The sequence below is a fragment of the Mchenga conophoros genome, linkage group LG8 (assembly GCF_057382185.1).
Source record: "Mchenga conophoros isolate Kocher_MC1m ecotype Shallow Benthic linkage group LG8, M_conophoros_male_GT1.1, whole genome shotgun sequence".
Classification (NCBI taxonomy): Eukaryota; Metazoa; Chordata; class Actinopteri; order Cichliformes; family Cichlidae; genus Mchenga; species Mchenga conophoros.
The window spans coordinates 16,020,021-16,044,001 of record NC_140533.1 but is presented as its reverse complement, the minus strand read 5'-3'; the positions used below and the strand labels follow the sequence as shown (position 1 = coordinate 16,044,001).

The 23,981-nt window shown below is 40.8% G+C and overlaps 2 protein-coding genes across 5 annotated transcripts in view; both read left to right on the top strand.

Moving 5' to 3' along the window:
* lrp2b (low density lipoprotein receptor-related protein 2b) overlaps positions 1–9,599 on the top strand; it is a 46,925-nt gene extending 37,326 nt beyond the window's left edge. Inside the window, exons 64-81 of the mRNA XM_085284566.1 lie at positions 415–543; positions 2,112–2,243; positions 2,351–2,476; positions 2,940–3,083; positions 3,326–3,491; positions 3,649–3,777; positions 4,312–4,532; positions 4,628–4,810; positions 5,160–5,279; positions 6,490–6,577; positions 6,737–6,801; positions 6,926–7,088; positions 7,731–7,794; positions 7,920–8,051; positions 8,369–8,458; positions 8,643–8,699; positions 8,837–8,884; positions 9,258–9,599. Coding sequence (XP_085140692.1) covers positions 415–543; positions 2,112–2,243; positions 2,351–2,476; positions 2,940–3,083; positions 3,326–3,491; positions 3,649–3,777; positions 4,312–4,532; positions 4,628–4,810; positions 5,160–5,279; positions 6,490–6,577; positions 6,737–6,801; positions 6,926–7,088; positions 7,731–7,794; positions 7,920–8,051; positions 8,369–8,458; positions 8,643–8,699; positions 8,837–8,884; positions 9,258–9,269 — 2,069 coding nt within the window. The 3' untranslated portion in view covers positions 9,270–9,599. The remainder of the gene's footprint in view (positions 1–414; positions 544–2,111; positions 2,244–2,350; positions 2,477–2,939; positions 3,084–3,325; positions 3,492–3,648; positions 3,778–4,311; positions 4,533–4,627; positions 4,811–5,159; positions 5,280–6,489; positions 6,578–6,736; positions 6,802–6,925; positions 7,089–7,730; positions 7,795–7,919; positions 8,052–8,368; positions 8,459–8,642; positions 8,700–8,836; positions 8,885–9,257) is intronic.
* A 1,398-nt stretch (positions 9,600–10,997) lies between these two features.
* The window catches only part of LOC146568494 (MAGUK p55 subfamily member 3-like), a 26,543-nt gene continuing 13,559 nt past the window's right edge, over positions 10,998–23,981 (top strand). For 3 of the 4 annotated variants that reach the window (XM_085284560.1, XM_085284559.1, XM_085284558.1), the window contains exon 1: positions 10,999–11,279. The gene's annotated coding sequence lies outside the window, so the exon portion shown is untranslated. Of the gene's footprint in view, positions 11,280–23,981 lie in introns of all 4 variants that reach the window. The other variant, XM_085284557.1, reaches the window with a different exon arrangement.

Here is a 23,981-nt window from a genome sequence, read left to right as displayed (position 1 = left end):
CATAACAAGGATAAGGAATAAGTCTGTTGTATGGAATTGTTACACAATCAGCTTAAACATCAATCAGAGCAAATTATTTTGAGAGGAGATTAAATAGTTTGGTTCAGAGCAGAGGTGGACATTGGCTTGCTCATCTAAATCCACTTGTTTGTTGGCAGGAGACAGTAAAGATGTGCAATTCTGTGATACACAAGCATGAGTGAAAGGCGTATATGTGCATCACGAAAGCATGTTTACGCTTTAATCTAGTGGGAGGAGTTGTGTTTGAAAATTTAGAAGTAAAGAGCTTCTAGAAAAAGCTCTGAATTTAATCTTAGATAAGTGGAGGTGACGCTTTCAGAGGTGGGCTGTATACCCACTCAACCATTTCTGAATACTTGTGCTGATGATTCATCTCGACTGTGTCCTTCACAGGCCGCGAGCCCACACTGGCCCCCTGCACACTGGAGGAGTTTAAATGCACCAACGGACACTGCGTGCCCCTGCAATACGTGTGTGACCACAATGACAACTGTGGAGACCGCACAGACGAAATGGGCTGCAGTAAGTGCCACAACAAAAGACTTCTTCAGCTTCCTGGCAGGAGGACAGCATCGTCTTTTCACTTTAACTCAATGGCTGGAATTAAATGTTCCTGGGAAAAAACAGCATGAATCCTTTAGGACGAGTGATGATGGTGTTTTCACGGAGCTTTAATAAAAGATTTACGGTGTTTTGGTTCAGGCAGAAAAACGAATCCAAGCATTATATTGACCAAAACAAAAACAAATGTATTGTGCAATCAGTAGGAAATATGGCATGGATCTATGTAAAATATTACATAATTGAGATTATGTGCTCTTCTACAGAAAGAGGAGATATATTCTCATAATCAGAGAGAATTATAGGATAACAGTATTATAACTGTTGTCAAATTAATGAGATTTTTGCACAGCACAAATATAGATAATTACTTCAATATTCTAATGAAATTTGCCACCCAGGACATAATAAAAATCATCTGGTCTTTACTGGGTCCTAAAATAACTTAAACATAACCAGACATGAACATCAACATGACATGGTCTCATTATTTATTTAGCAAAGGTTAAGCTAAAGAAGCAGTAAGAACTAAAGGCCATCATTTAACAGCTTTTAGACCCACTTTTATCAGCAATAGTAATCATTTTCTGTATGAGTTTATTAGTCTTTCACGCCACTGTGGAATTTTGTCCCACTCTTCGTTACAACATTGCTTCCCTTCATTGAGGTTTGTGGGCATTTGTTGATGCACAGCTATCTTAAGGTCCCACCACAGGATGTCAAACTGGCTGGACTTTGGAGTCTTTTCTTTTTCAGCCATTCTGTTGTAGATTTGCTTCATATCATTGTCCTGTTACACAACCCAATTTCAGCCAAGCTTTATCTGTCAGACAGAGGAGTTTGTGGCTCAATGACTGCAACATGCCCAGGTTGTGTGGCTGCAAAATGAGCCCAGATCATGACCTCTCCACCACCGTGTTTAACAGCTGATATGCTGTGTTTGTTTGTCCATGGAAAAACATCTTGTATGTCAAAAGGACATTGTTCCTGAAATCTTGTAGTTTATTCAGTTGTAACTTTGCAAACTTGCAATGTCCTTTTTGTAGAGGAGACTGTTTTTCGGGCACTTCCATAGAAGACATACTTGTTCAGTCTGTTTCTAATTGTGCTGTCATGAACTTTAATATTTAACGTGTTAACTGAGGCCTGGAAAGTCTGAGAGGAACCTCTTGGGTTCTTTTGTAGTTTCTCTGAGCACTGCAAAGTCTGACCTTGGGGTGAATTTCCTAGGATGTCACCCTTTTAAAACACTGGCAACTGTTTAGCTCTTTTAGTGCTTTTTTTAGATTGACGGGCAGCAGCAGTTCCTACTCTGAGCTGATGTCTTTCTTCCTAGCAGTGCTCCCAGCCAGTAAACTGTAAAAACATCTGCTTCTATCGAGGTGCTTACACATATGTTCAGTGATGGTGAATACATTTAACCAGATTACTGGGTTATATCTGAATTAATCTGCCTGTGTAAACTAAGCCTATAAGTAGCTCTTGCGTGTGGCTCAAAAGCTGTTTTTTGCACGTTGTCTGTCCTCCAGATTTTGGCCTCGATCGCAACTGTGACGAGAATCTGTGCCAGCATGAGTGCACGAACCTCGATGGCACAGGCTTCATCTGCTCCTGCAGGCCCGGATACACAGTGGACCCAGACAGCACCTACACCTGCCTGGGTACACACACTCATACATACATGTTTATGATAAATATACATGTCTAGTTAAATATCTGTTGGGTAAAACTCACACTCCTTCTGATCCTGGCTGGTGATTTTTTTCAGACATCAATGAGTGCGAGGTGTACAGCACCTGTCCTCAGGTCTGTAAGAACACCAAAGGCAGCTACGACTGTGAGTGTGCCCCCGGCTACAGGAAAGTGGGCAATGGCAAAATGTGCGAGGCTGTGGGTAAGAAACCGCTGGGTTTTCTTTGGAGCTGAGAAGACTTCACAGCTACTGAAATATATTTTTGGCCTCATTACAGTCTTCTTTCTCATCTAAGTGTGAAAAACAGATTCATCAATGATTTAATGGTGGGTCTAGTTAGCAGGCATGCCTTTTCTCTTGCTAGATTTGAAACAGCAAGAATGCTGTTGTAAGTAATAACTGTTGTTTCTATTGCTGTTAAAAACTACCTACATCATTTATACATTTCATATATTTTACAATGTATATTTTATAAAAAGACAAGTAGATGCAGGCCATACTGATTATTTTATTGGTGGAGAGACTCTTAGAAACTCTTAAAGACCTCAGAGACCAGCCTGTGCACCTTAATGAAATGTCTTTAAACAATAAGAATACACTTTTGATTGGTTTTTATATTTTTCAGTGACAAAAACATGTAAACATGTATGTGTGTGTCCAACAGGAGCAGCTCCCATGCTGCTTCTACCGGAGAACATTCGTATCCGGAGGTTCAACCTGCAGACAGAGGGCTACCATGACTTCATCGAAGAACAGGAGCACATCATGGCTCTGGACTACGACTGGGACCACAACAACACAGGATTCAGTAAGATATCCATTGATTAACATCAGTGCTGTGTGATACTATCGATCTGATACCAAGTAAATAAAGTGCCAGTATTGATGATATCAATACTTTTGACCTATAAAGACAACTTGTGTTGGTATTCAGGTCAGTATTAGCATTGGTATTGATAGTTTGACCATAATTAAGACTACCTACTATAAAAACCACATAGTACACCTGGGTGCACACAAATTACACCAACAACAAATGTGTTTTGTCAGGTATGGTGTATTTCACTGTTGCTGGTAAAGACGCTATGCCAGGCGCCATAAAGAGAGCATACATACCATCAGTGGACGATGGCAGTAATAACATCGGTGCTGCTGTTGATCTCGGCGTCAAATACATCACCAGCCCAGACGGCATCGCTGTGGATTGGGTCGCCAGGTGAGTTTACCTGATTACAGTAGTTCAGTGCTCTAATGCCTTAATCCTAATCCAAATTTATTAAAATATATTTTATTTACATTAAAGTTTTAGGGGGTTTGCCCATAAAGCACCAGAATGTTTTTCAGCTCTCTGATAATTTTGTTCCTTTTTTAAGAAACCTTTACTGGGCAGACTCCAAGCTGCAGAGGTTAGAAGTGGCCTTCTTGGATGGACGCTACAGGAAGCACCTTGTCAAGACTGACCTGGGTCACCCATCTGCTGTGGCTGTGAACCCACGACTGGGGTAAGATTGCACCTGTGTTTAGATTTTCTAAACACAGGCACACAGTCTGTTAATTTATATATCAAGCACAAAAACATAAGAGAGGAGCTCCCAGAAACACACATGAGTCAGTGCATATACAACAGAGTCACATAAAATCACAGAGTTCTCACCTCTTACACGCTAAATAACGACAGTATCTTTTATGCCAGAACCCAGTTTGCACTGGCCCATATTAGATGTTATTAGTGATTCAATGATATACCTTCAAGAGCAACATATGAAGACTGTACAAATATGAAACATCACAGGACTTCTGTGTTTGCCAAGATGACTGTGATTTTGTATTTGTGGACATAAGCAGAGATATCAGCTGAACATGCCGAGGTGGAGGGTCAACTTAGCATAGGGGGACTGGTTAGAAACCCTGCATCAGTATCAGTGTTGGCCAAGATTTTCAAAATACTTGTAGTTTCAGAATTTGTAGCTGTCCTGGGAAATCTCAATGAAACGGTCTTAATGAGCCGTTATTTCATGTCCGTCATGTTGCTGCAGGATGCTGTACTGGGCAGATCGTGGGACCACAGCCAAAATTGAGTGTTCCTGGCTTGATGGTCAGGAGAGAAAAGTTCTTGTGTCTGATGGTCTTGGGTGGCCCACTGGCTTGTCAGTCGACTTCACCAACAATGACAGAATCTACTGGTCAGACTCCAAGGAGAGCCGCATAGAGTCTATTCTGCCATCAGGAGAGCAGCGTAAAACGGCCGTGTACATAGGTGATCCTAATTTCCTAATCCATCGTTCATATTCCAAACGGTTGCTGTTACTGGAGCTGAGTAAAACTATTCAAACATTTCTGCATCTCTCCCAGATGTAAGGAACCCCTTCAGTGTGAGTGTATTCGAAGACCATGTTTACTGGAGCACTCAGGAAAAGGGCGAGGTGTTTCGACAGGACAAGTTTGGCCAGGGTGACAAGATCAAGCTGCTGACTGCTGGACCCTGGCTCACCCAGGTCTCTGTGTACCAGCAGCAGAGATACAACACCATAGCCAGTAAGCTGCACACTCTCTCACATGTCCACAAATTGTGCATGCAGGGTTTGTTTGTTTACAGTGTGCAAAGCCTCTTCATTTGTATCCATTTTATTTCTGTGTGATATTACGTTAATAGTCCATTAAACGTCGTGAACATTGAGTGCTTTGACCCAGAAGAGCTCTTTTATGTTTTTTTGTGTGTTCAGCATTAGCAGTAATGTGCAGGAAAGTGGAAGAAGGCAACCATGAATAACAGAGGAACACATTATTATTCTATTAGCCACAACTGTAAAGAGAGGAGATTGCCTGGACAATGATGGTGATGATGATGAAACATGAAATATATGTTATTTATTTGTTTTTGCAGTGAAGAATCCATGCAAGGGAACCTGCAGCCACCTGTGTTTGCTCCGACCGGGAGGGTACAGCTGTGCCTGCCCCGAGGGCACCAGCTTCATCCCAGGCAGTAAAACTGAATGTGATGCAGGTGAGAAGAGGAGTTTTTTTTAAATTTCCTCTGTCCTTTTTAATAAAATAGTAGGCATCATGTCTTAGCTGGGAGTGCCAGCAGCTCAAGAGACAGATCATCTGTCAGTCGGAAGGTTGGCGGTAAGACTCCTGCCTTTTTTTGTCGAAGTATCATAGGGCAAGGCACTGAGTCCTGAGTTAAAAGTTCTTAGGCATAGGAAAAAGAACTTGTGTGATTGGATGACTGAGTTCTTAGACTGCTCAAATTAAGTAGAAAAGGATTAGAAGTATTAATGCATCAATTCATCATCAGTTGTTTGTTTTTTTTATTCTGTGATCTTTCCTGCAGCAATATTGACAACCTTTTATCACTTTCACTGTTATCTACACAGCATCAAATTAACACAGAGTTCAGTGAAGCTGGTGGGACTAAATAGAATAGATTAAATAGATTTAGTAAACATGTGTACTGTCATAAAATCAAGGGCAGTGTTAACTGTCGAGCTCAACCTCATTCGCAGCAGATCAGCCAATTTCTGCTGGGGTTCACATCAGCTGGTAGCTAATAGTGAGGATAATATTATTTCACCATATTGATGTGACATTTTTACTGTAAATGTATTCAGACTTTTATTTTGTGACATTACTGTAACACGTCCTTCCACAGCATGTCTTTTATCCTGTCTTCCTTCTCACTTCCTGTTAAAAGGGAGTTTTTCCTTCCCACCGTTGCCAAAGTGCTTGCTCATAGGAGGTCGTATCCTTGTTGGGTTTTCTTTGTATGTATTATTGTAGAGTCCACCTTACAATATAAAGAGCCTTGATGTGAGTGTTGTTGTGATTCAGCACTGTATAAATAAATTTGATTTGAATTGAATTTTTATATTAGTGTTACATGAACTGAAATTTTGAGCAGGTGTGAGAGACCAACAGTAAATGGGAGAAAGGATAAAGGCCACTGTTCTGCCTGGTTCTGCTTGTAGTTTCTTCCCACTGTCACCAAGTGTTTGCTTAGAAGGGATTGTGGCTTGGGGCTTCTTTCTAATATTGTAGTCTTTACCTTACAATATAAAGCACCTTGAAGGGCCTGTTTTTTGAATTAGTGTTACATAAATAACTAAATAAAGTGACTAAATTAAGCTACACCGTATCATCAGTACTGATGTCTCAGTAATGATTGTTTTCCTGCCATAGCACAGTAAAAACCTCTCAATGTTATGATTGTTCAGGGTTTGATCCACCACCCACCATGCCGCCTCCCTGCCAGTGTCAAAACGGAGGCACCTGCTACTTTGATGACAACAAGGCTCTCTGCATGTAAGATTGTCTTTCCTTTTTTTTTCCCTGCCAGCTGTCAAAATAAAACATTGGATTAAATTGTTGTGTTAATGCTGGTGTTAATGTAATGTCAGTGAGATAAAGTTAAACCATTGGCAGTGTTGGAACTGTTATGTTAGTGGTTTGCTTTTTGTACAGATGTCCTTCAGAATGGAAAGGAGATTTCTGCGAGATAAGCGTGTTCCATGTGATTGCATCATCAGGTATGTTCGATTTTAATTAAAGAAAAATAAGATAATAACAAAATAAAAATGTCCTTCTAATTCTAACGAGCTTCTTCATACGTCACTTCTTGCCTGCTTGCCTGCCTCTGTCCCTCCCTGGCAGTTGGAATAGCCATCGGGGTAACGGTGGCGGTTGTGGCTCTGCTGGTTGCTCTGGTCTATGCTGCCAAGAAGAAGTCGAATCTGGCCGAGAGTTTGCGGAACAACTTGCCAAGCATGCCCAAAATGCCCAGTATGCCATCAATGGCTAATTTTCCAAACTTCAGGTAAGATCGGAAAAGTCAGAAATTAATGAAGTGTAACATTCAAACACTAAAACTGGTTTTGTGTTCAGGAATGAAAGTAAAAAAAACCCTCTAATCTGACAAAAATAATAATATGGTTTATAATTTTTTTCTGCTTTTTGGTGGGGAGAAACAATACAATTGAAAATTCACAGATAAAAACAAAACCTATTTTAGTATCATTTTAATCAGAACTTGTGCATACTGTTGGATTAACTGTTACAAAAACATTAAAAAAAATATTTGGTAATTACCGGTACTGTTAATTTTGAGCACCAGTTCCACAAACCTTACACTGCGTGATGGTCTAACAATGAGATTTAATAATGAAGAAATTCATAAGTAAACTTAAAATCAAATGGGAAAGTAAATAAACAGTAAAATCACAACAATGATAAATACGCACTTTTTTTTTACAAAATTTTATTACAAATATTAAAATAATAAGAATAAGAATTCATATTTCATTTTGATATATTTTAACATTTTTATTCAATATTCAATAGCACTCTGAATAAAAATGAATATAAAAGCAGATCCATTCATTGTATTTAAAGGTTGTTGACAGAGCATTATCAGAATATGCTAGTATGATATTTACATCCAAATAATAATACTTTGCAGGAATGGTTCAACCCAAAATGGCATGAAAAGAGAAGACAATGAAGGCCTGCAGAATGGAGAGGCGGTCAGTAGCAAAACAAAATATATTCGTTAACTGTTTAAAAATGCTTTGTGAGATTTAATACAGATTATACTTTCTTATCCTGTCTATGGTGATCCATAACGCTAATGTGTGCTGTGTGATGTCAGGTCCCCTGTACGTCCGTATTCACGGTGGAGACATCAGGGAAGAATTTTGAGAACCCAGCGTATGAAGGTGGAGAACCGCTACCCTCCAACAACTTGCCTAAAGCCACCTCCGCTCCTATGGCAACAAATGAGGTGAGTAAACAACAACACTGCTCTCCTGTGGACTTTGATTCCTCTCTATTCCTTTTTATTTCATGTCTGCGTCTAACAATTCCCCTATGAATTATGCTCTTGTGCTCAGACTTTGTGTATAAATTACATTTCAAGGCTTTAATATAAACGTAGTGCAAATCTTGTATGTGCTGTTTATTGTGTTACGTAACTGCATGAAAAAAGTAAAGTACCTTTCCTCAGCATCATATTCTTGTATTAAAACACTGCTCTGTGATCTGGTGGGTTTTATATTTTGATGAGCTCTGTCTCATGACCCTATTTTTTTCCTCCCTCAGGAGTTTGTTGAGAATCCCTTATATGGGAAAGAGGCTCAAGCTGTGATTGAACGCATAGGAAGTGATTCCAAGCCTGAAGTTTCCATCGAGGTTGCCATCACATTCATCACAAATCTTCGCAGATTAGTTTCATTTGAGCGAGTCGTAACACATTGAACCCTTACAAAAATTGCTTTCAAATCTCGCTCTGATAGTCTTATTTGTTTTATTATGTGGTGATCATTTATTTGTTTATTTAAATCTCTAAACTTCTTCTACTTCTTGCATTTTTTAGGAGGATTTTGGGATCCCAGCATATGGCTCTGGCGTACCAGCTGTTTCGAGCACGCAGGTATCCACAAAGACAGATGTCAGAATAGTATTCAAGCATTAGAAGCTGAAAGCAAATAATGACGGGATCTGAATCTGCAATCATCTGCATACACATGGGCCTGCTTTTAAAAAAAAAATCCTTTGCATATGTTTCAGCCAAATGGAGATGAGAGTTCTGCATCTTTCCAAAACCCTGCATACACGGTGAGCACAGGATGCACAAAGGGTGAATGTGGGCATTTTAGCTTTTATTTGATGGGACAGTTGAGAGAGATTAGACAGGATAGCACACAAACCCAGGACACTGCATCACCTTTAGTACTTAGTGGGAGCTATAATACTGTAATGGAAAACCAGTCGATCCAAGTCAACTTGATCCGAGTAGGTACTAATGGTAAACGGGCTTTAGTGAGCTGTATGTTTATGCTTCAATTAAAAAGCTGCAGTCTAAATGACAGACATTACGGGTTGTTTTTTTTTTTTGTTGCTGTTGTTTCTGTGATTAAAAATTGTGATTAAAAATTTGGGTACTTGAAATGTAATTTCTCCATTTAAAATAATCATTTTGATCTTCCAGGAGGACCCGTAACACATTACCGATTCTGAGACTAGACTGGACCTTGTTTCAGGACTAAAACCCTCACTTTCTTCTGTAAAACAGCGGCACCGTTTCAACAAACTCAACAAATCAGAGAAAGTCAAAAACTAACCGGCTTTAAATTCATGGTAGCTATTTGTGTAAAAAAATAAATAAATAAAAAAGCACTATTATAAACATGATTTAATATAACTGATAAGAAACTTGTTCAATGATTTTTAAGAAACTCAGTAAAAACTTATATTATATTAATAATTAAAAGTTTGTATTTCTTTTTGTAAATTGTGAGAAAGTTATGTAATAAAACTGCCATTATCATCAGTGTGTGTTTTCAGTACTCGCTCCATTCTGGATGCACAGTATGCTTTTCTCTGGCAATTATATCACAGGAGGATCCCGCTGGTGTTATCCGCTCCCTCATCTCCAACAGAACTCCGTTTCCCAGCTACTGTATCTGGCCCAGTGAACCAGGATGAAACGCTTTGTCATCTCTTTAATCAAAGAGACAGTTTTGAGAGTGATGACAGAGCAACTGTGATAACTCTGCTCGTCTTCTGCCCCACTGTCATGAGTGTCTGAACACATCAAGGTCTATGAGCTTGCAACAACTAGGCCGGCCACATGAGCACTGGGACAAAAGAAAAGTGAAAGAGAGGGGAAAACAAGTGGGCAGAAAGAGTGGAGAACAGAGAAAGCACAATGGGGAGGTACGAACAGAGAGCTGTGACCAGTGTGTTTGTGATGATTCACAATCCCTGTTTTCATAATACTGATTCCCCACAAGGCATCTGCCAGAGTCAGCCAAAGTGTGTAGTCTGTACTGCTCAGTGAGAGACGGAGGCACAGAGGGAGGGGATGAATAGCTATGGATGGAGGGGCAAACCAAAGGGGCATGCAGCTAACAGCATGTGTGCAAACAGTGCTGCCTTCATGGGCTGTCAGAAATAATAATCCCACTTGTGGTAAATAGCAAGAAAGAAGTTGGTGTGTAAAATTGAAACAAAAACCATTTAAAAGGGAGTTTGTTGATTTTGTCTGTTTTTCCTGTTGGACTGAGGTGAAAAAAAAAAATATATATACATATACATATATATATATACATATACACATATATATATACATATACACACACATATATATACATATACACACATATATATACACATATACATATACATATATATACACATATACATATATATATATACATACATATATATATATACATACATATATATATACATATATATACATACATATATATATACATATATATACATACATATATATATATATATACACATACATATATATATATATATGCCAGCTTTTTTACACTGGCATGATTCATAGTTCTGTGTTAAGTGTCTTAACAAATAACAAAAATATCCCTCTGAGAGTGGTCGAGTACAAGAACTAGACTGAAAATTAGTGAAAAAAGCAATTAATGTCAAAAGAAAACCTTTGAAAAAATATTTGAAAAGCCTGGAGAACTAATACTCAAGACCACTTTAAAAACACACACACACACACACACACACACACACACACACACACACACAATAAAGTCTGGCTACATTAATGATCACAGACCTCAGATTTATTGATCAGAGTGGCTTAGGGCGCGTACAGGTGGGTGAATCCCCTCATAGACACGTCAAATTAGTAGCTCAGCGTTTGAGTCTTTGCGAATAGCGGTGGAGTTTAGCGTTTACCAGGATCACCTGAAGGCAGCAGAGAGAGAGAGAGAAGAAAAGAGGGCTGATGAGAGCAAACTGACTGACAGAGGGGGAAGGGGAGGCTCACTGAGCGATATATTGGGTGTAGCAGAGAAATAAAAGCAAATGTGTGCCAGTCAGCTGGAGACGGAGTGAGCAGAGAGAAATACAGAGAGAGGGAGCAAGAGGGAAACAGGAAAGCGGGGCAGGCTGGTATTATAAGCGCTGTCGAGATAGAAGGAGGGGAGCTGTGCACGCTGAGGCTGTGAGGAGCCTCAAGCAGGTAAGAATGTTTTCTAATGTGGACTGACTTACCTCTGCGCGCGTGTGGAGCGACACAGACATCTGTAGCTCCAGGGATGGTTTATACAACTCTCTGCGTTAACCATCATTAAAACCTTAGCGCGTTTAGTGCCAAAAGCTCAGTGAAACTCGTGTTTGTTTGGGTTTCTTTCTTTGGTTTTTTTGTTTTTTTGTTAAAAAAAAAAAGAGCTTTGCAAGCACATGTCTGAGTAACACCATGTGGATTGCCTGGCTGTACCGCATGTTAATGAGGGGTGTGTATCACCTGTCATTGATTGACCGCTCCGCTTTTAGAGGAAAGTGGCCTGAAGTGCTTCCAGTCTCTCTTCAGACTAAATCACCTCCCAGATTTATTTATTAGTTTATTTTTCTCAAATTTGATTTAATTAAAAACGGGACGCGACGGCTCGGTGTGATTGGTGACCTCAGCCTTTATGCGTGGTCTGGTCACGCTTTGCTGCAGGGCAGGACAGAATCTATTGCGTGCCTTTATTGGCTTTCGGGACAAGCCGAAGCACCAGGAGACTTAATGAAGGTCGGAGTCATAGATGGTGGTTTTGGTAAACAAGGACTGAAGGGGGGAAACTGCGCATCAGTTTATGAAATCCATGTAGGGGCTTAAATGATTTCTTTTTCTGTTTACAGCGATGTTGCCATTCCTTCAGGTAAAAAAAAAAAATCATTTTTTAATATGAAAGACCTGAATTTATTGGTAAGGCTACCTTTTTAAAAAAAATAAAATAAAATAAAAATGTTGTAGGCGTACATGCTGCACTTGGTGTCCCCATGGAAGGATTACTGAACAGGATGATCCCTTGGGTCCCTTAAGCCTGAGCTGTTTGAAGTGAATGACTACACAAGACTACAAAGTGACACAATGTTATGCAAAAAGGCCACAAAATGAACAAAAATGAGCGAAACTTACACAAATCGAGGCCAAAGAGGTGTGACTTGCCTAAACCTTTTCCGCATATGCAACGACCACAGAGAGGGGGAAAAGATGAATACAGTGACAGGCTGTAAAATTACCACAATACAAAAAGGAGACCCAAAGGGATCACAAACGGGCCTTTTCAGGTGGTGTGTAGGTTGTGGTGGCTGTTATGGAGGGCTTTTTGCATGTTTGTGCCCAGAGGCCTATTGTCTTATAATCCGCTCATGTGTGTCCCCTTTCACAGCCTTCTATTCCACTGCATTTACACAAATCATTATGCTTCAGTCATCAGTCGCAACTCTCTGACTTTTTGCCTCCCCACCAAATAACCACATCATCGGGGTCCTGTGCTGCTCCCAGCACCCACTCTGCTGTTGAAACTGCTAAAGTGTCAAGTGTTGGGCTTCCCTGCTCGGGCGAGGAGCCAGATTTGCTCTCCTGTTGCTGCGAGGGCAGGACAGCCTGATCCTTGATCCTGCTGCGTCTCAGAGTGGGCGTGTTGAAGGTGTTTTGAGGTGATGTTCTTCTCATAAGCCTATTAAGAGCCGTCTGGCCGCTGACCTTCTCTACACTACGTTTTATTTTGTTTCCAGCATCTTCGCTTTTTTTTCCTGTACCAGCACAAGTAAAATCTAAACTAGATTTCGAGGTTAGTTGTGTAGTTAGGAAGGGAATAAGGAATCCCAGACTGCATTTACATTCTACAAATCGATATGGGGCAAAATAAAGCATTTTTATAGTGTGAATTAACCTTTTTAGGAATGCAGAACTATAATACTGTTTATCCACTTTAAAGCAACCATTAGAGACGGTTTAGTTGTTGCTGTTGGGAGTTATGAGATTTTTTTTCAAAATGTACAGCGGGGAACTTGTTTTCCTCAAATGGATATTGGAATGAAATCTGTCGAATCCAGACATGTCAGGTCAGCCGTGTGTGTGTGTGTGTGTGTGTGTGTGTGTGTGTGGTGTTGTAGGTGGTGGATGGGCTGCCCACACACAGAGGGGTGGGCAGATGGCATCAGCAGTGTACTGGTGACCTCACCCCCTCCACCAGCTCTCTCGAGACCCATCCAATGGCAAATGATTCTGGCAAGCAGGTGGCATGCATACATGTTTGTGTGTGAGTGGAGAGGACAGAGACATGAGGTTAAGCTCTCCTAGCACAATGGCAGCATAATGAAGTAACTCCACTACTCAGCTGGAGGTTGTTCTGGTGTTTTAGTTCAGTAGCAGCGTGAACCATCCATGTAAATACAAATCAGATGAGCAAGGACTCAACTGGTGTGGTTGGACAAAACTCACAAGCTAAACATTGACATTTTGGAAAACATTTGTATTCAATGTTTGATAGTTTAGTATCTGCTACAGTCGGGGTAAACAATGATTTGTTCTGACTCTGTGCAATGAACTTCCAATCTCACTCTCTTTCAAATGGTGTGTTAGAAAATGGAAATCAGGTCTGCGACCGCTCCCAGTCAGGAGGTGTTTTCAAAACAACTTTAGGGAGATAAAATGGCAATAAGATGTAGTTACTATTACATCAATCTGTGATTGAATGTGTCAACTTGGAAATTACATGCAATTTGTTTGTGATAAATCTGTGGAAATCTGTTGTCATCTGCTGCAAATGTGTTGCCATCTACATGCACAGAACTTCATATTATCTGTGTACGCTTATTCCAACCAGATTTTGTTAGATTTGAAGCAGAAATTCCAACATAAATAGTGACATAGTTGGTGCAGATTGGTGACTTAACTGCAAAATGACACAGGTGCTCGGCAACCTTTAAGTTTTTAAATGAAAGTAAAACCAGGGTTCAAGCAGTTTGCAACTAGTTAAGTCATCTGCTGCAAAAACAGGATTTCAATTTAGCCAAGATTGATTGCAGAGTGTTTGGAAGCCCCGTTTAGTCTGAAATTATTTGCAAACTTTCAGAAACCCATATGAGAGTGACTGCGTCAGTGTGAGTTGGACTGTGATTGTTTGGAGACTGGTTGCTGCCTACTGAGCAGGTGTGCAGTTGAAAGTCAGGGGGTTGAGTTAAGTTGAGGGTTTGCATGCTCAGTTTCTGGACAGTCTGTTTGCTGCAACTATTTACAATTCTGTCTCTGAAAGAATTCAGCGCAGTCACCTGTCTTTACTCAACTGTTACTGAGCAGGATGATTGGAAGACAGGAAAACTGCTTAGTCTAATGGCACTGATCACCAACAGTGCATGTATAGAGCCTTGAAGTGACTGTTGTTATGATGTGGTGCTGTATAAATATAATGGAATTGAATTGTATCATGTCTTGGTAGTTTATTGGTTTGAAGTTTGTGTTCAGCAAAGATGGCTGTTTATGTTAAGTTTCCAGGCTGCCAGGTGTTGATTCATATTGTTGCTGATCATCTTAAACCCCACTAAATAAATGTAGATATCAAAAATCTAACATAAAAAGGGCTTTTTGAGGCTTTTTCCCATTTATAACTTGACAGTTTCAAACCTTTATTATAAATTTAGCTAAAATTGACTTATGGCGAGGGGGTGGCCTAAAAAACAGAAACGCACCATCCTCAGCTCTGCTCCTCGGCCTGAAGGCTATTTGAATTAGCTCCTCTGGGTTTCACTTTTGTAAAGATAATTTTTGGGGCATTTTTCTTTTATTGGACACTGTAGCTGTGAAGATTAGACAGGAAGGAGGAGAAACCGAGCCAGAGAACCCAAGCCTCTGTATTTCAACCATGTGGCATATAGTCACCTGCTCAAAGGCATTTTTGTTTTAAACCTAATTTAATTTAAATCACAGAATTTGTTTCAGCAGCTTTTTGTTTGAAGTGTCAGAAAATAAGTGCAAATACATAGCATGTTGCTTCCAAGGGACTATTTTGAATAAAGAAGCCAAAGCTCTGTATGGAGAGACATAAAATGGAGTAAAACAGCTTTAGAAACTAGAACCCATCAAAATACTGTTAATTAATTTAGGTTAATTGTTTTGGGGTTTTTTTCCCTGAAACATCCCTGCTGCTGTTGAATTTTCCTTTTCAGTGCTTCATTGTATTCACCAAAATCCTCTGCGATGCACACAGCTGTCAGCACTGCCAACTTCAATCAAAGAGGCTAGATTATACCACCATATGGCCAGTGGGAACCCTTCGTATTTAGAAGACAGTCAGTGAATGAAAGGCACAGAAAGATGTCGGCTTTAAGCTCTCGCCAGCCTTTCATAACTGAAGAGAGAGAGAGTTCAGTGGAGCATAGGCCTGAAGAAAAGCGGGAAACCCCAGAGGAAGTGAGGTGATGTATTAAGGTTAATTATTAAGTTGGTCATCAAATTGAGCAGGACACTGTGTTTTGAACCATCAAACGACAGATGCATAGGACAGAGTTGGGCTGTGCAGGCATGTGAGTGTTCTGCAGTTTATTGATCCACAAAATGAACAGTTGTACATGAGCTGTGTCAGAGTACAGTGGTACAAAAACACTTAACCACAGTATAGGCGTATGGATGTTAACCTGGGAGGGAAGAAAGCTGCTGGTGGCACTGCTCAGTCCGGCAAACTAATCCGACGTTGTGTCCGTGCAGTTCGATGCACGGTGAGTGCCATTTAAAATGCAATTCTTGTTTTTGGGGAAAGTTTCAAATGCATCTTAAACACGGTCTACATTTTGTGCAGATAATGTTTTCCTTGTTCATTTTTTTTTTTTAAATCCCATCTAATTGACTTGGAAATTCCCATGTCAAGTTTCATTACGGGGAAAACAAACAATGACGGCCGATTAGGGTATCTGCCCAACTGCTCCAGTCTGCTGCCAACCTGCTATGGCTCAACCCTGAATGAGGGACAATCATAGGAGTGATCTAGGGGCATGTCAGGCTTGAGCAGTGCTTCAGCTTAGGTGCTGTGTATTTGCACTCTTCTGGATACTTGGAGATTTACTCAGATAGGGAGCGATATCACATCTCTTGTAAATGGGCCGGTACTTTAATATCTTTCTATTTGAGAACTTGGATCACTTTCTACTTTTACTAGGATTTAAAAAAAAAACAACCCAAATCCAGTTATCAGCAGTTGTCTGGGTGAAAATGTATCGTTGATGCTAGAGGACGGGGAAGAATGGGCAGACTGCTTTGAGCTGATGGCAACAGTAATTCAAATACTCACTTGTTAAAACCATGGTATGCAGAAGAGCATCTCTAAACACGTCAAACCTTGAAGCAGACAAATTACTGCAGCAGAAGACCACACCAGGGCCATCAAAGCTCGTCAAAATTAGGCAATGGTGATTGGACAACACTGCCTGGTCTGACAATGATTTCTGCTGCAACACTGAATTGGTCAGGGTCAGAATTTGGCATAAACATGAAAGCATGGATCCAGCCTGCCTTGGAGCAACAGTTAAGCACCCGCACATCATTTAAACATTGCTGACCATGCCATCTATTTGGGACCACAGTGTACGTGTCTTCTGATGGCTTCTGGATCATGAAATTGAGTTCAGTGCACTCAAATGGCCTCCACAGTCACCAAATCTGAACCAACAGATGTAGTAGAAGCGGTGATTCACGTCATAGATGTGTGTCCAACAAATTTGCAGCAGCTGTGTGATGTTATCTTGTCAATTCGGATCAGAATCTCAGAGGAATATTTCCAGCACCTATGAGGATTTCTGAAAGTGAAGGGGTTTCAGCCCAGTAATAGTAAGGTGTAACAAACAAAGTCTCCAGTGCGTTTATCTTTAGCCAGAGCTAGACCACCTCTCTCATATGAGCAATAATGACTTACTGTGGCCTATGTGGCAGATTAAAATATCCTTTTTTTTTTTTATTTTTTTATTTTATTTGTTTTGAGACATTAAACCTAAAGTTACTCCCAAACACAGGTGACCATTGTGTGATTGAGTGTGTTACTGTGGTAGAAAATGCACCGTGGTTACCATTAGTAATGCCATTCATTTTCAGCTGATCACAGCAAAATAAGAGGCTCACTTTACAATATTTACTAACGCTTTTCAAAGCAGATTGTTTTCAACAACACTCAGCAGTCCAATTAAATCTTATATTTTAAACACTTCAAATATAGCCCCAGCCTGGCTGCCTTGGGCACTTGTCACCAGCCAAATGAAGGATTGTTTGTGCTGTGGCGGTTCATTCTAATTGCCACTCTGGCATAGCGCCATCCTGTCTTCAATCAACATTTTCCAAAAAAGACATTTCCTTGGCAGTGAGTATGTTTTCATCAGCCTATCAGGGGGGAATGTGACAAAGAATTGACAGAACGTGACAAATAATGAACCCAAGACTATTGTTAATTTGTCAGAATATGAGACTCAAGATGACAAAAAACAATTGGTTATTGTTTTTAAAAACTCTACCAGAAGTAGAAATGATCCCCCAATAGCTGTAAGTGATTTGTGTAATTATAATCTGCAGTAACGAGGCAAATTCCCGAGCGTGATAGATCTCAGTCCTGCATCTTAACCGTAATGAAATTGGAGGAGAGCTTGATGGCTTGCTTCACTGTCATTGTGCTGATCAGGCGGTTCTGTCTTTTGTTGTCGAACGTCAGGGGTGTGTTTGTCAATGTGAGGCGGGTTGATTTGCCAGCCTTCAAAACCACAAGAAACTGCTGCAGGATTACTTTGTCATTTCCAACTTACAAAATATATATTAAAAAAATGGGTCTATTATAGGTATGAGGGTACAAAATATGGGTCTATGATGGGTATGTTATAATGTACATAGTATGAAGTTATGTTATGAATATGCTATAATTATAAGTATGTACAGGCTGTAGTGAGTGTACAAATTATGAACAGGATAGAAATATGAAACTATACAAGTTATAAACAGTTGTAGAACTATAATTATTATTTTACAGAATGATTGTCTGTACAGAATTTACAGTAGTGCAGTTTAGATCAGTGAGATATGTGACTAATTTCTACATAGGTTATATAAAGTGCTAGCAGTTGTGAGTGGTGGTTCGGTCTATCTTATTATTGTCTGTATGATGGTACAGTTGGCTGTGTGTGTGTGTGTGTGTGTGTGTGTGTGTGTGTGTGTGTGTTCAGTTATGGGTGGGTGTGTGTATGTTCAGTCCATGAGTTTAATGTGGGTCAGATGTCAGGAGGCAGAGTTCAGGAGTCTGACAGCTGTGGGGAAGAAGCTGTTCCGGTACCTGGTGGTCTTAGTCCAGAGGCTCCTGTAGCGCCTCCCAGAGGGCAGGAGGTTGAAGAGGCCATGTGATGGGTGACTGGGGTCTTTGATGATTTTCCGAGCTCTTTTCAGACACCGCTTCCTGTAGATGTCATTTATGGCAGGATGTGGTGCTCCGGCAATGCGCTGGGCGGTTTTCACGACCCTCTGCAACGCCTTCCGGTCCGAGGCAGAGCAGTTCCTGTACCAGACTGTTATACAGTTGGTCAGGATGCTCTCGATGGTGCAGTGGTAGAAGTTCACCAGGATGTCTGAGGACAGGTGGTTCTTCCTCAGAGTCCTCAAGAAGAAGAGGCGCTGGTGAGCCTTCTTGACCAGCTTGGAGCAGTTGGTCGTCCAGATGAGATCCTCGGAGATGTGGACTCCCAGGAACTTGAAGCTGCTCACACGCTCCACAGCCGTCCCCTTAATGTGGATGGGTGGATGTGGGTCAGCATTCCTCCTGTAGTCCACGATGAGCTCCTTGGTCTTCTCAGTGTTGAGCAGCAGGTTGTTGGTGTCGCAGCACTCAGCCAGACGATCCACCTCCTCTCTGTAGGCGGCCTCATCGTTGTCACTGATGAGGCCAATCACCGTGGTGTCATCTGCAAACTTAATGATTGTGTTGGAACCATCGGCAGGTCTGCTGTCATGGGTGAAGAGGGAGTAGAGGAAAGAGCTCATCACACAGCCTTGTGGTACAAAGGTGTTAATTGTGATGGTAGATGAGCAGCGGTTATCCAGCTGGACATGTTGGGGCCGGCTGGTCAGGAAGTCCAGTAACCATTTACACATCAGTTCCCACTGATGCCTAGGTTTGTCAGTTTCCTGATGAGTTGTGAGGGGAGGATTGTATTGAACGCTGAACTGAAGTCTATAAACGGTATCCTGGCGTAAGTGTTTTTATTGTCCAGGTGTGAGAGGACAGTGCAGTGCGATGGAGACTGCATCCCCTGTGCTCCTGTTTTGACGGTATGTGAATTGGTGGGGGTCCAGGGTGAGGGGGAGTCAGGATTTGAAGTGTGCTAGGACCAGCCGATTTAAGCACTTTGTAGTGATGGGGGTGAGGGCTACTGGGTGGTAGTCATGGAGGCTTGATGGTTTGGAGTGTTTGGGAATCGGGACGGAGGTGGAGGTAGATTTGAAACAGGCCGGTACTACAGCGTGGACCAAGGACAGGTTGAATATATCTGTCAGCGCTCCTGCAAGCTCCCCAGAACACGCTCTGAGAACACGCCTGGGGATGCCATCAGGACCTGCAGCCTTGTGGACATCAATCCTGCTCAGCACCGCTCCTACATCGGTGAGGGAGAGAGTCAGTGGTTGGTGGTCCGGAGTCCCTTCTGCTTTAGTTGCAGTTGTTGGATTCCCTTGCGCAAAACAAGCATAAAAGTTGAGCTCGTTGAGGAAGGAGACATCAGAGGATGTGGGGAAGGGTGCGATGGTCCTGTAGTCTGTAATGGTCTGGAGTCCTCTCCACATACGTTGGGGATTGAAGTCGGAGAAGTGTTCTTCTACCTTAAAAAAAATGATTCTTTTTGTTTTAAATGTGGCCCAATAGACTTCTGATGATGTTTTTCTAATGTTGCACAAAGTCATCGACTTGTTTTTCAGCTTCTGGAATAAGTAGTGGAATAGAAGTGAAGTAGAGCATAAATTTTAGACTTAACTGTATTTTCTAAAGTTGTACAGCTTTTCCTCCATTCATACTGCATCAAAGTAACAGGAAAGCAAATAAATAACAGAAACTATGCTACTTTTTCTTATATTAAGATAAGTGTGGCGTTAGGCTTCTTTATTAGCAGAAAAGGCAGTTTTTGTTCTGCTGGCTGTCATAAAGAAAGCAAGTTGAGCTTTGAATTAGCTTACTTTTCAGACCTGGGCCGCATGCCACAAAGCACATTCGACATAGCCAGGGTATCTTTCCATTATCTGGATTCACTTATACCAATGTAAACGGTCACACAAAGCTGCTTATCCACATGCTAAATTAACGCAGGGTTTCTCATTCTAGCTATGAGCAGGTTCATGTGAAAGGGAAGACATTGGCAGCAGTTAACCAATCACAGTGGCTGATTTTACACAAGAAGAAACGCATAACGCAGATTGAAAGCAACACAGATGCTCCAGACAAACAGTGTGTGTGAAAGGAAAAGGTACTGAACATTAGTTTAGAATCAAATCTCTGTATGAATGCTCGACCTTTAAGTGCTTTGGTCAGCAAGACTGGAAAAGACCTGCTGTATTACAGAATTTTAGTCTATTTGAAGCCTACAAGCAAAGCCAGATAAGCTAACTGTGAAAATAACAGGCGTATCAGAATCACAGCTGAATCATTAAGGGAAATCTGATGATAAGAGTATTTTATTAAGTTAATTGGTGTTTAACAGTCTGAGAGCAAGCAATGAGTATATTCTTTAAGAATATACTCAGAATTTAAATACAGGCTTGGTCTACATGTGAATTTAATTGAAGATCAGCAAGTAGAAACAGGTGCACTGTTTTTCAGATCCTGTATTAATCCTGTTGTGAAATTGTTTTTAGCAGTTCTGCTGTTGATTTCTAACATGACGGCTGCACATCAGAGCTCTGAAACTAAACTGGATCTATTTAGACATTTAATGTTATATTAAATGTTATAGATAAGGTAGGTGCAGGATCATATATTAATGTTTATATAATAATACAATGTTTTTGTTTGTTTTACTGGTGACAGGAGGGGGGGTTAAGGAATAAAGTTGCATCCAAGAATCTGTCCTATCCTGCTCATCAGGATAACATGAAGACTTTAGACACTACTGGAAAATTCCCTCCTATCCTCCGACAGAGGTCTCAGGAATCTTCTCAAGATGGTCACGCTGTTTCTGGAGAATCGATTGGTCAGTAGGCAGTGATTTCACACCTCTGATCTCTAATCTGAAACATAACCTGCTGCAGGGCAGGTTGAGTTCAGTGCATGAGTTACCATGGTGATTTACCGTGGTAAGAAGTGAACCACCTTTGTAGTACAGAAAACCCAGAGTTAGATTTAGACTTATCCAAAGGTTGACTTTGAAGTTTGGGCTCTGTCTCTTGTACGGTCTGTGGTGTAAAGTGATGCGGAGAGGTGAAAGTTTGTGTCGTGCTTGGTTGACATTTTTCTAAACACTGCTTTGGATGACTGGAATAAATTTTAGTCCAGTGTAGATGGGAAAATATGCATTATACAACAAAGAAATGTCTTTTATACAGAGATTCTTTCAAGCTGTGAAGAAAATGTGCAGAGATTTAAAAAAAGACAGCCCTTTGTTTAACTAACATCCTTATTCATCTCCATAGAGATGCTGATTTACTCATATACGTTTATGTGATGGGAATGAGTTGATTGTAACACAATCGGCTGCATGGCCTCTCAGCACTGTCGGTAATGAAGGAATGTGTGTAGGATGAGACTGTGAAGACTCTGCATACACACTGTGCGCTCTGCTCACCTGGTATTTTATGAGTCTCTCCCACAGCTGTGAGCTAAGCTCAGAGGGGAGATTTAGCCTCCCACCTACATAGCCAGCAATTCCAGGAGCAGTTATGAGGGTGAGCAGGTATGTAGCAGCTGGTCTGTGGGAATAGCTGCTCCACCTGCTGCACTAATATAGGGACTGTTAATTAAAATAAATAACAGATGCCAACAGCTCTAGAGGAAAAGGCATAGTCCAGTATTAAGAGACATACAGTTTTCTTCTTGTATTAAAGGTTTTACCAGCATGGTCGTGGTTGACCATCATTAGGTTTATATCGACAGTTTTTGCCCTTTTAAGTGACAAGAATGCGAGGGTTCGTGATTGGATGTGAGTCAGGTGAGATTGATTTTTAGATTAAGGGAGAGTTTTCTGGGTATCAAAGTCTGGTTTTTTAAAATAATCGATTTTTTATTTTTCCTTTTAAGGAAAACTAGAACATGACAGTGGTAATGAAAACTGCTTTCATTGTCAGAATTAATGACTGGACTTCCCCCCTGACTCTCTGCCGCAAACTCCTGGAAAACATCAAAAACAAAAAGGTCAGGATGCAGGTTGAAAAATGAAGTGGAAAAACTAAAAAGGAATGGTTGTTTCGCAGAACTATTGTTTTTCAAGTCTCTCAAAAGGATTACCTGTCAAGTCTGTAACCTCATCTGACTCAGCAGGATTCATCCCCCTGACGGTCAAGCTAAAGGCAGAATGTGCTCACAGCAAGCTGCATTAGGGATTGCATGGCCACTCTCTGGTCATTCATTACCAGTATTTATAACAGCCAGTAATTTAAAAGCAAAGAGAAACACCCTTCAGTCATGTCATCTGTGCCATTGCATAGTTTGTCCACCAGAGGGCACTATACAACCTCCTTATTGGCAACAACCAGCTGATCTGAGCAGGCTTGGGCAGAGTAAATGATGAAACACAACAAATTTTAGAGAAATCTGTTTGTTTTGTGTGTCAGAAAGAGGAAAAAACACATCTGCCAATATGTGTGTGTATTAATTTTGATCTTAAAAATCTGTTTTATTACCTACTGAACATTATGATTTACCTGGCCTGTGAAGTAACTGTCAAACTTAACTTGGGCATCTTGTTGGAAACAAACAGCCAGTTTGATCAGACTTGGTTAGAGTTTTTTCTCGGAATAAAACAATAAAAAATAACAACTCTGGGCCTATATCTTAAAAGTTCATCCTCTCCTACAGAGTCCTGTGATAAATTGGTCTGTCCAGGGTGCACTATGACAGCCTGGATAGGTTCTAGCACCCCACAATCCTGAACTGGATAAATGTGAGAAAAGAGGGATGCATTACAACTGAAATCTGGCACTTGAATGTCACATCTGCAATGCTATTTCAAATTGAATGCCCATAGCTTGCAGTTTCTCAGCTGTGTTGGTAACTGTCCTGTTGGAGGATGAACATTGGGCCAAATCTAAGCTACTGGGCTCTCTAAAACAAGATTCATTAATGACATCTTAACTCGTCTTAACTCTTTACTTACACTTCAAAATCAGTCAATGAGGACCAATCTAAACATTTAAACATAAGGCTTCATTCATTTTCTTCCACTTTATCCAGGACAGCAGGTGGCGTGGTTAGCACTATCACCTCACAACTAGAGGGTCCTGGGTTCGAATCTATCCATGTTCTGCCAGCGTTTGAGTGAGTTCTCTTGAGGTGCTTTAGCTTCATCCCCCATTCCAAAGACATGCATGTTAGATTATTCCACACTGGCTGTAGATGTGAATGTGAGTGCGGCTGGTTGATAGATTGGCAGCCTCCAGAGTGTGTTCTTTCTTGGCCTGTGACAGCCAGGATATTCAGCCCAAGGACAATTTTCTGAATGCCCTGCAAATAAAGTAGAAGCTCTCCATCTAAACACGTATTCTGTTTAGTCTGCAACCTTGATCAGGATTATCCAAAAATAGCTGGTTTTGCAGGTGAAGCTTGCACCACTTCAGCCACATGTGTTCATTGGCAGTTAATGAGGAGTGTGGTTAAAAATGTATCTGGCAGTGAGAAGGGAAGCCATGTATGATGATTGCACATGAATGATTGTGACAAAAGTATTCTAA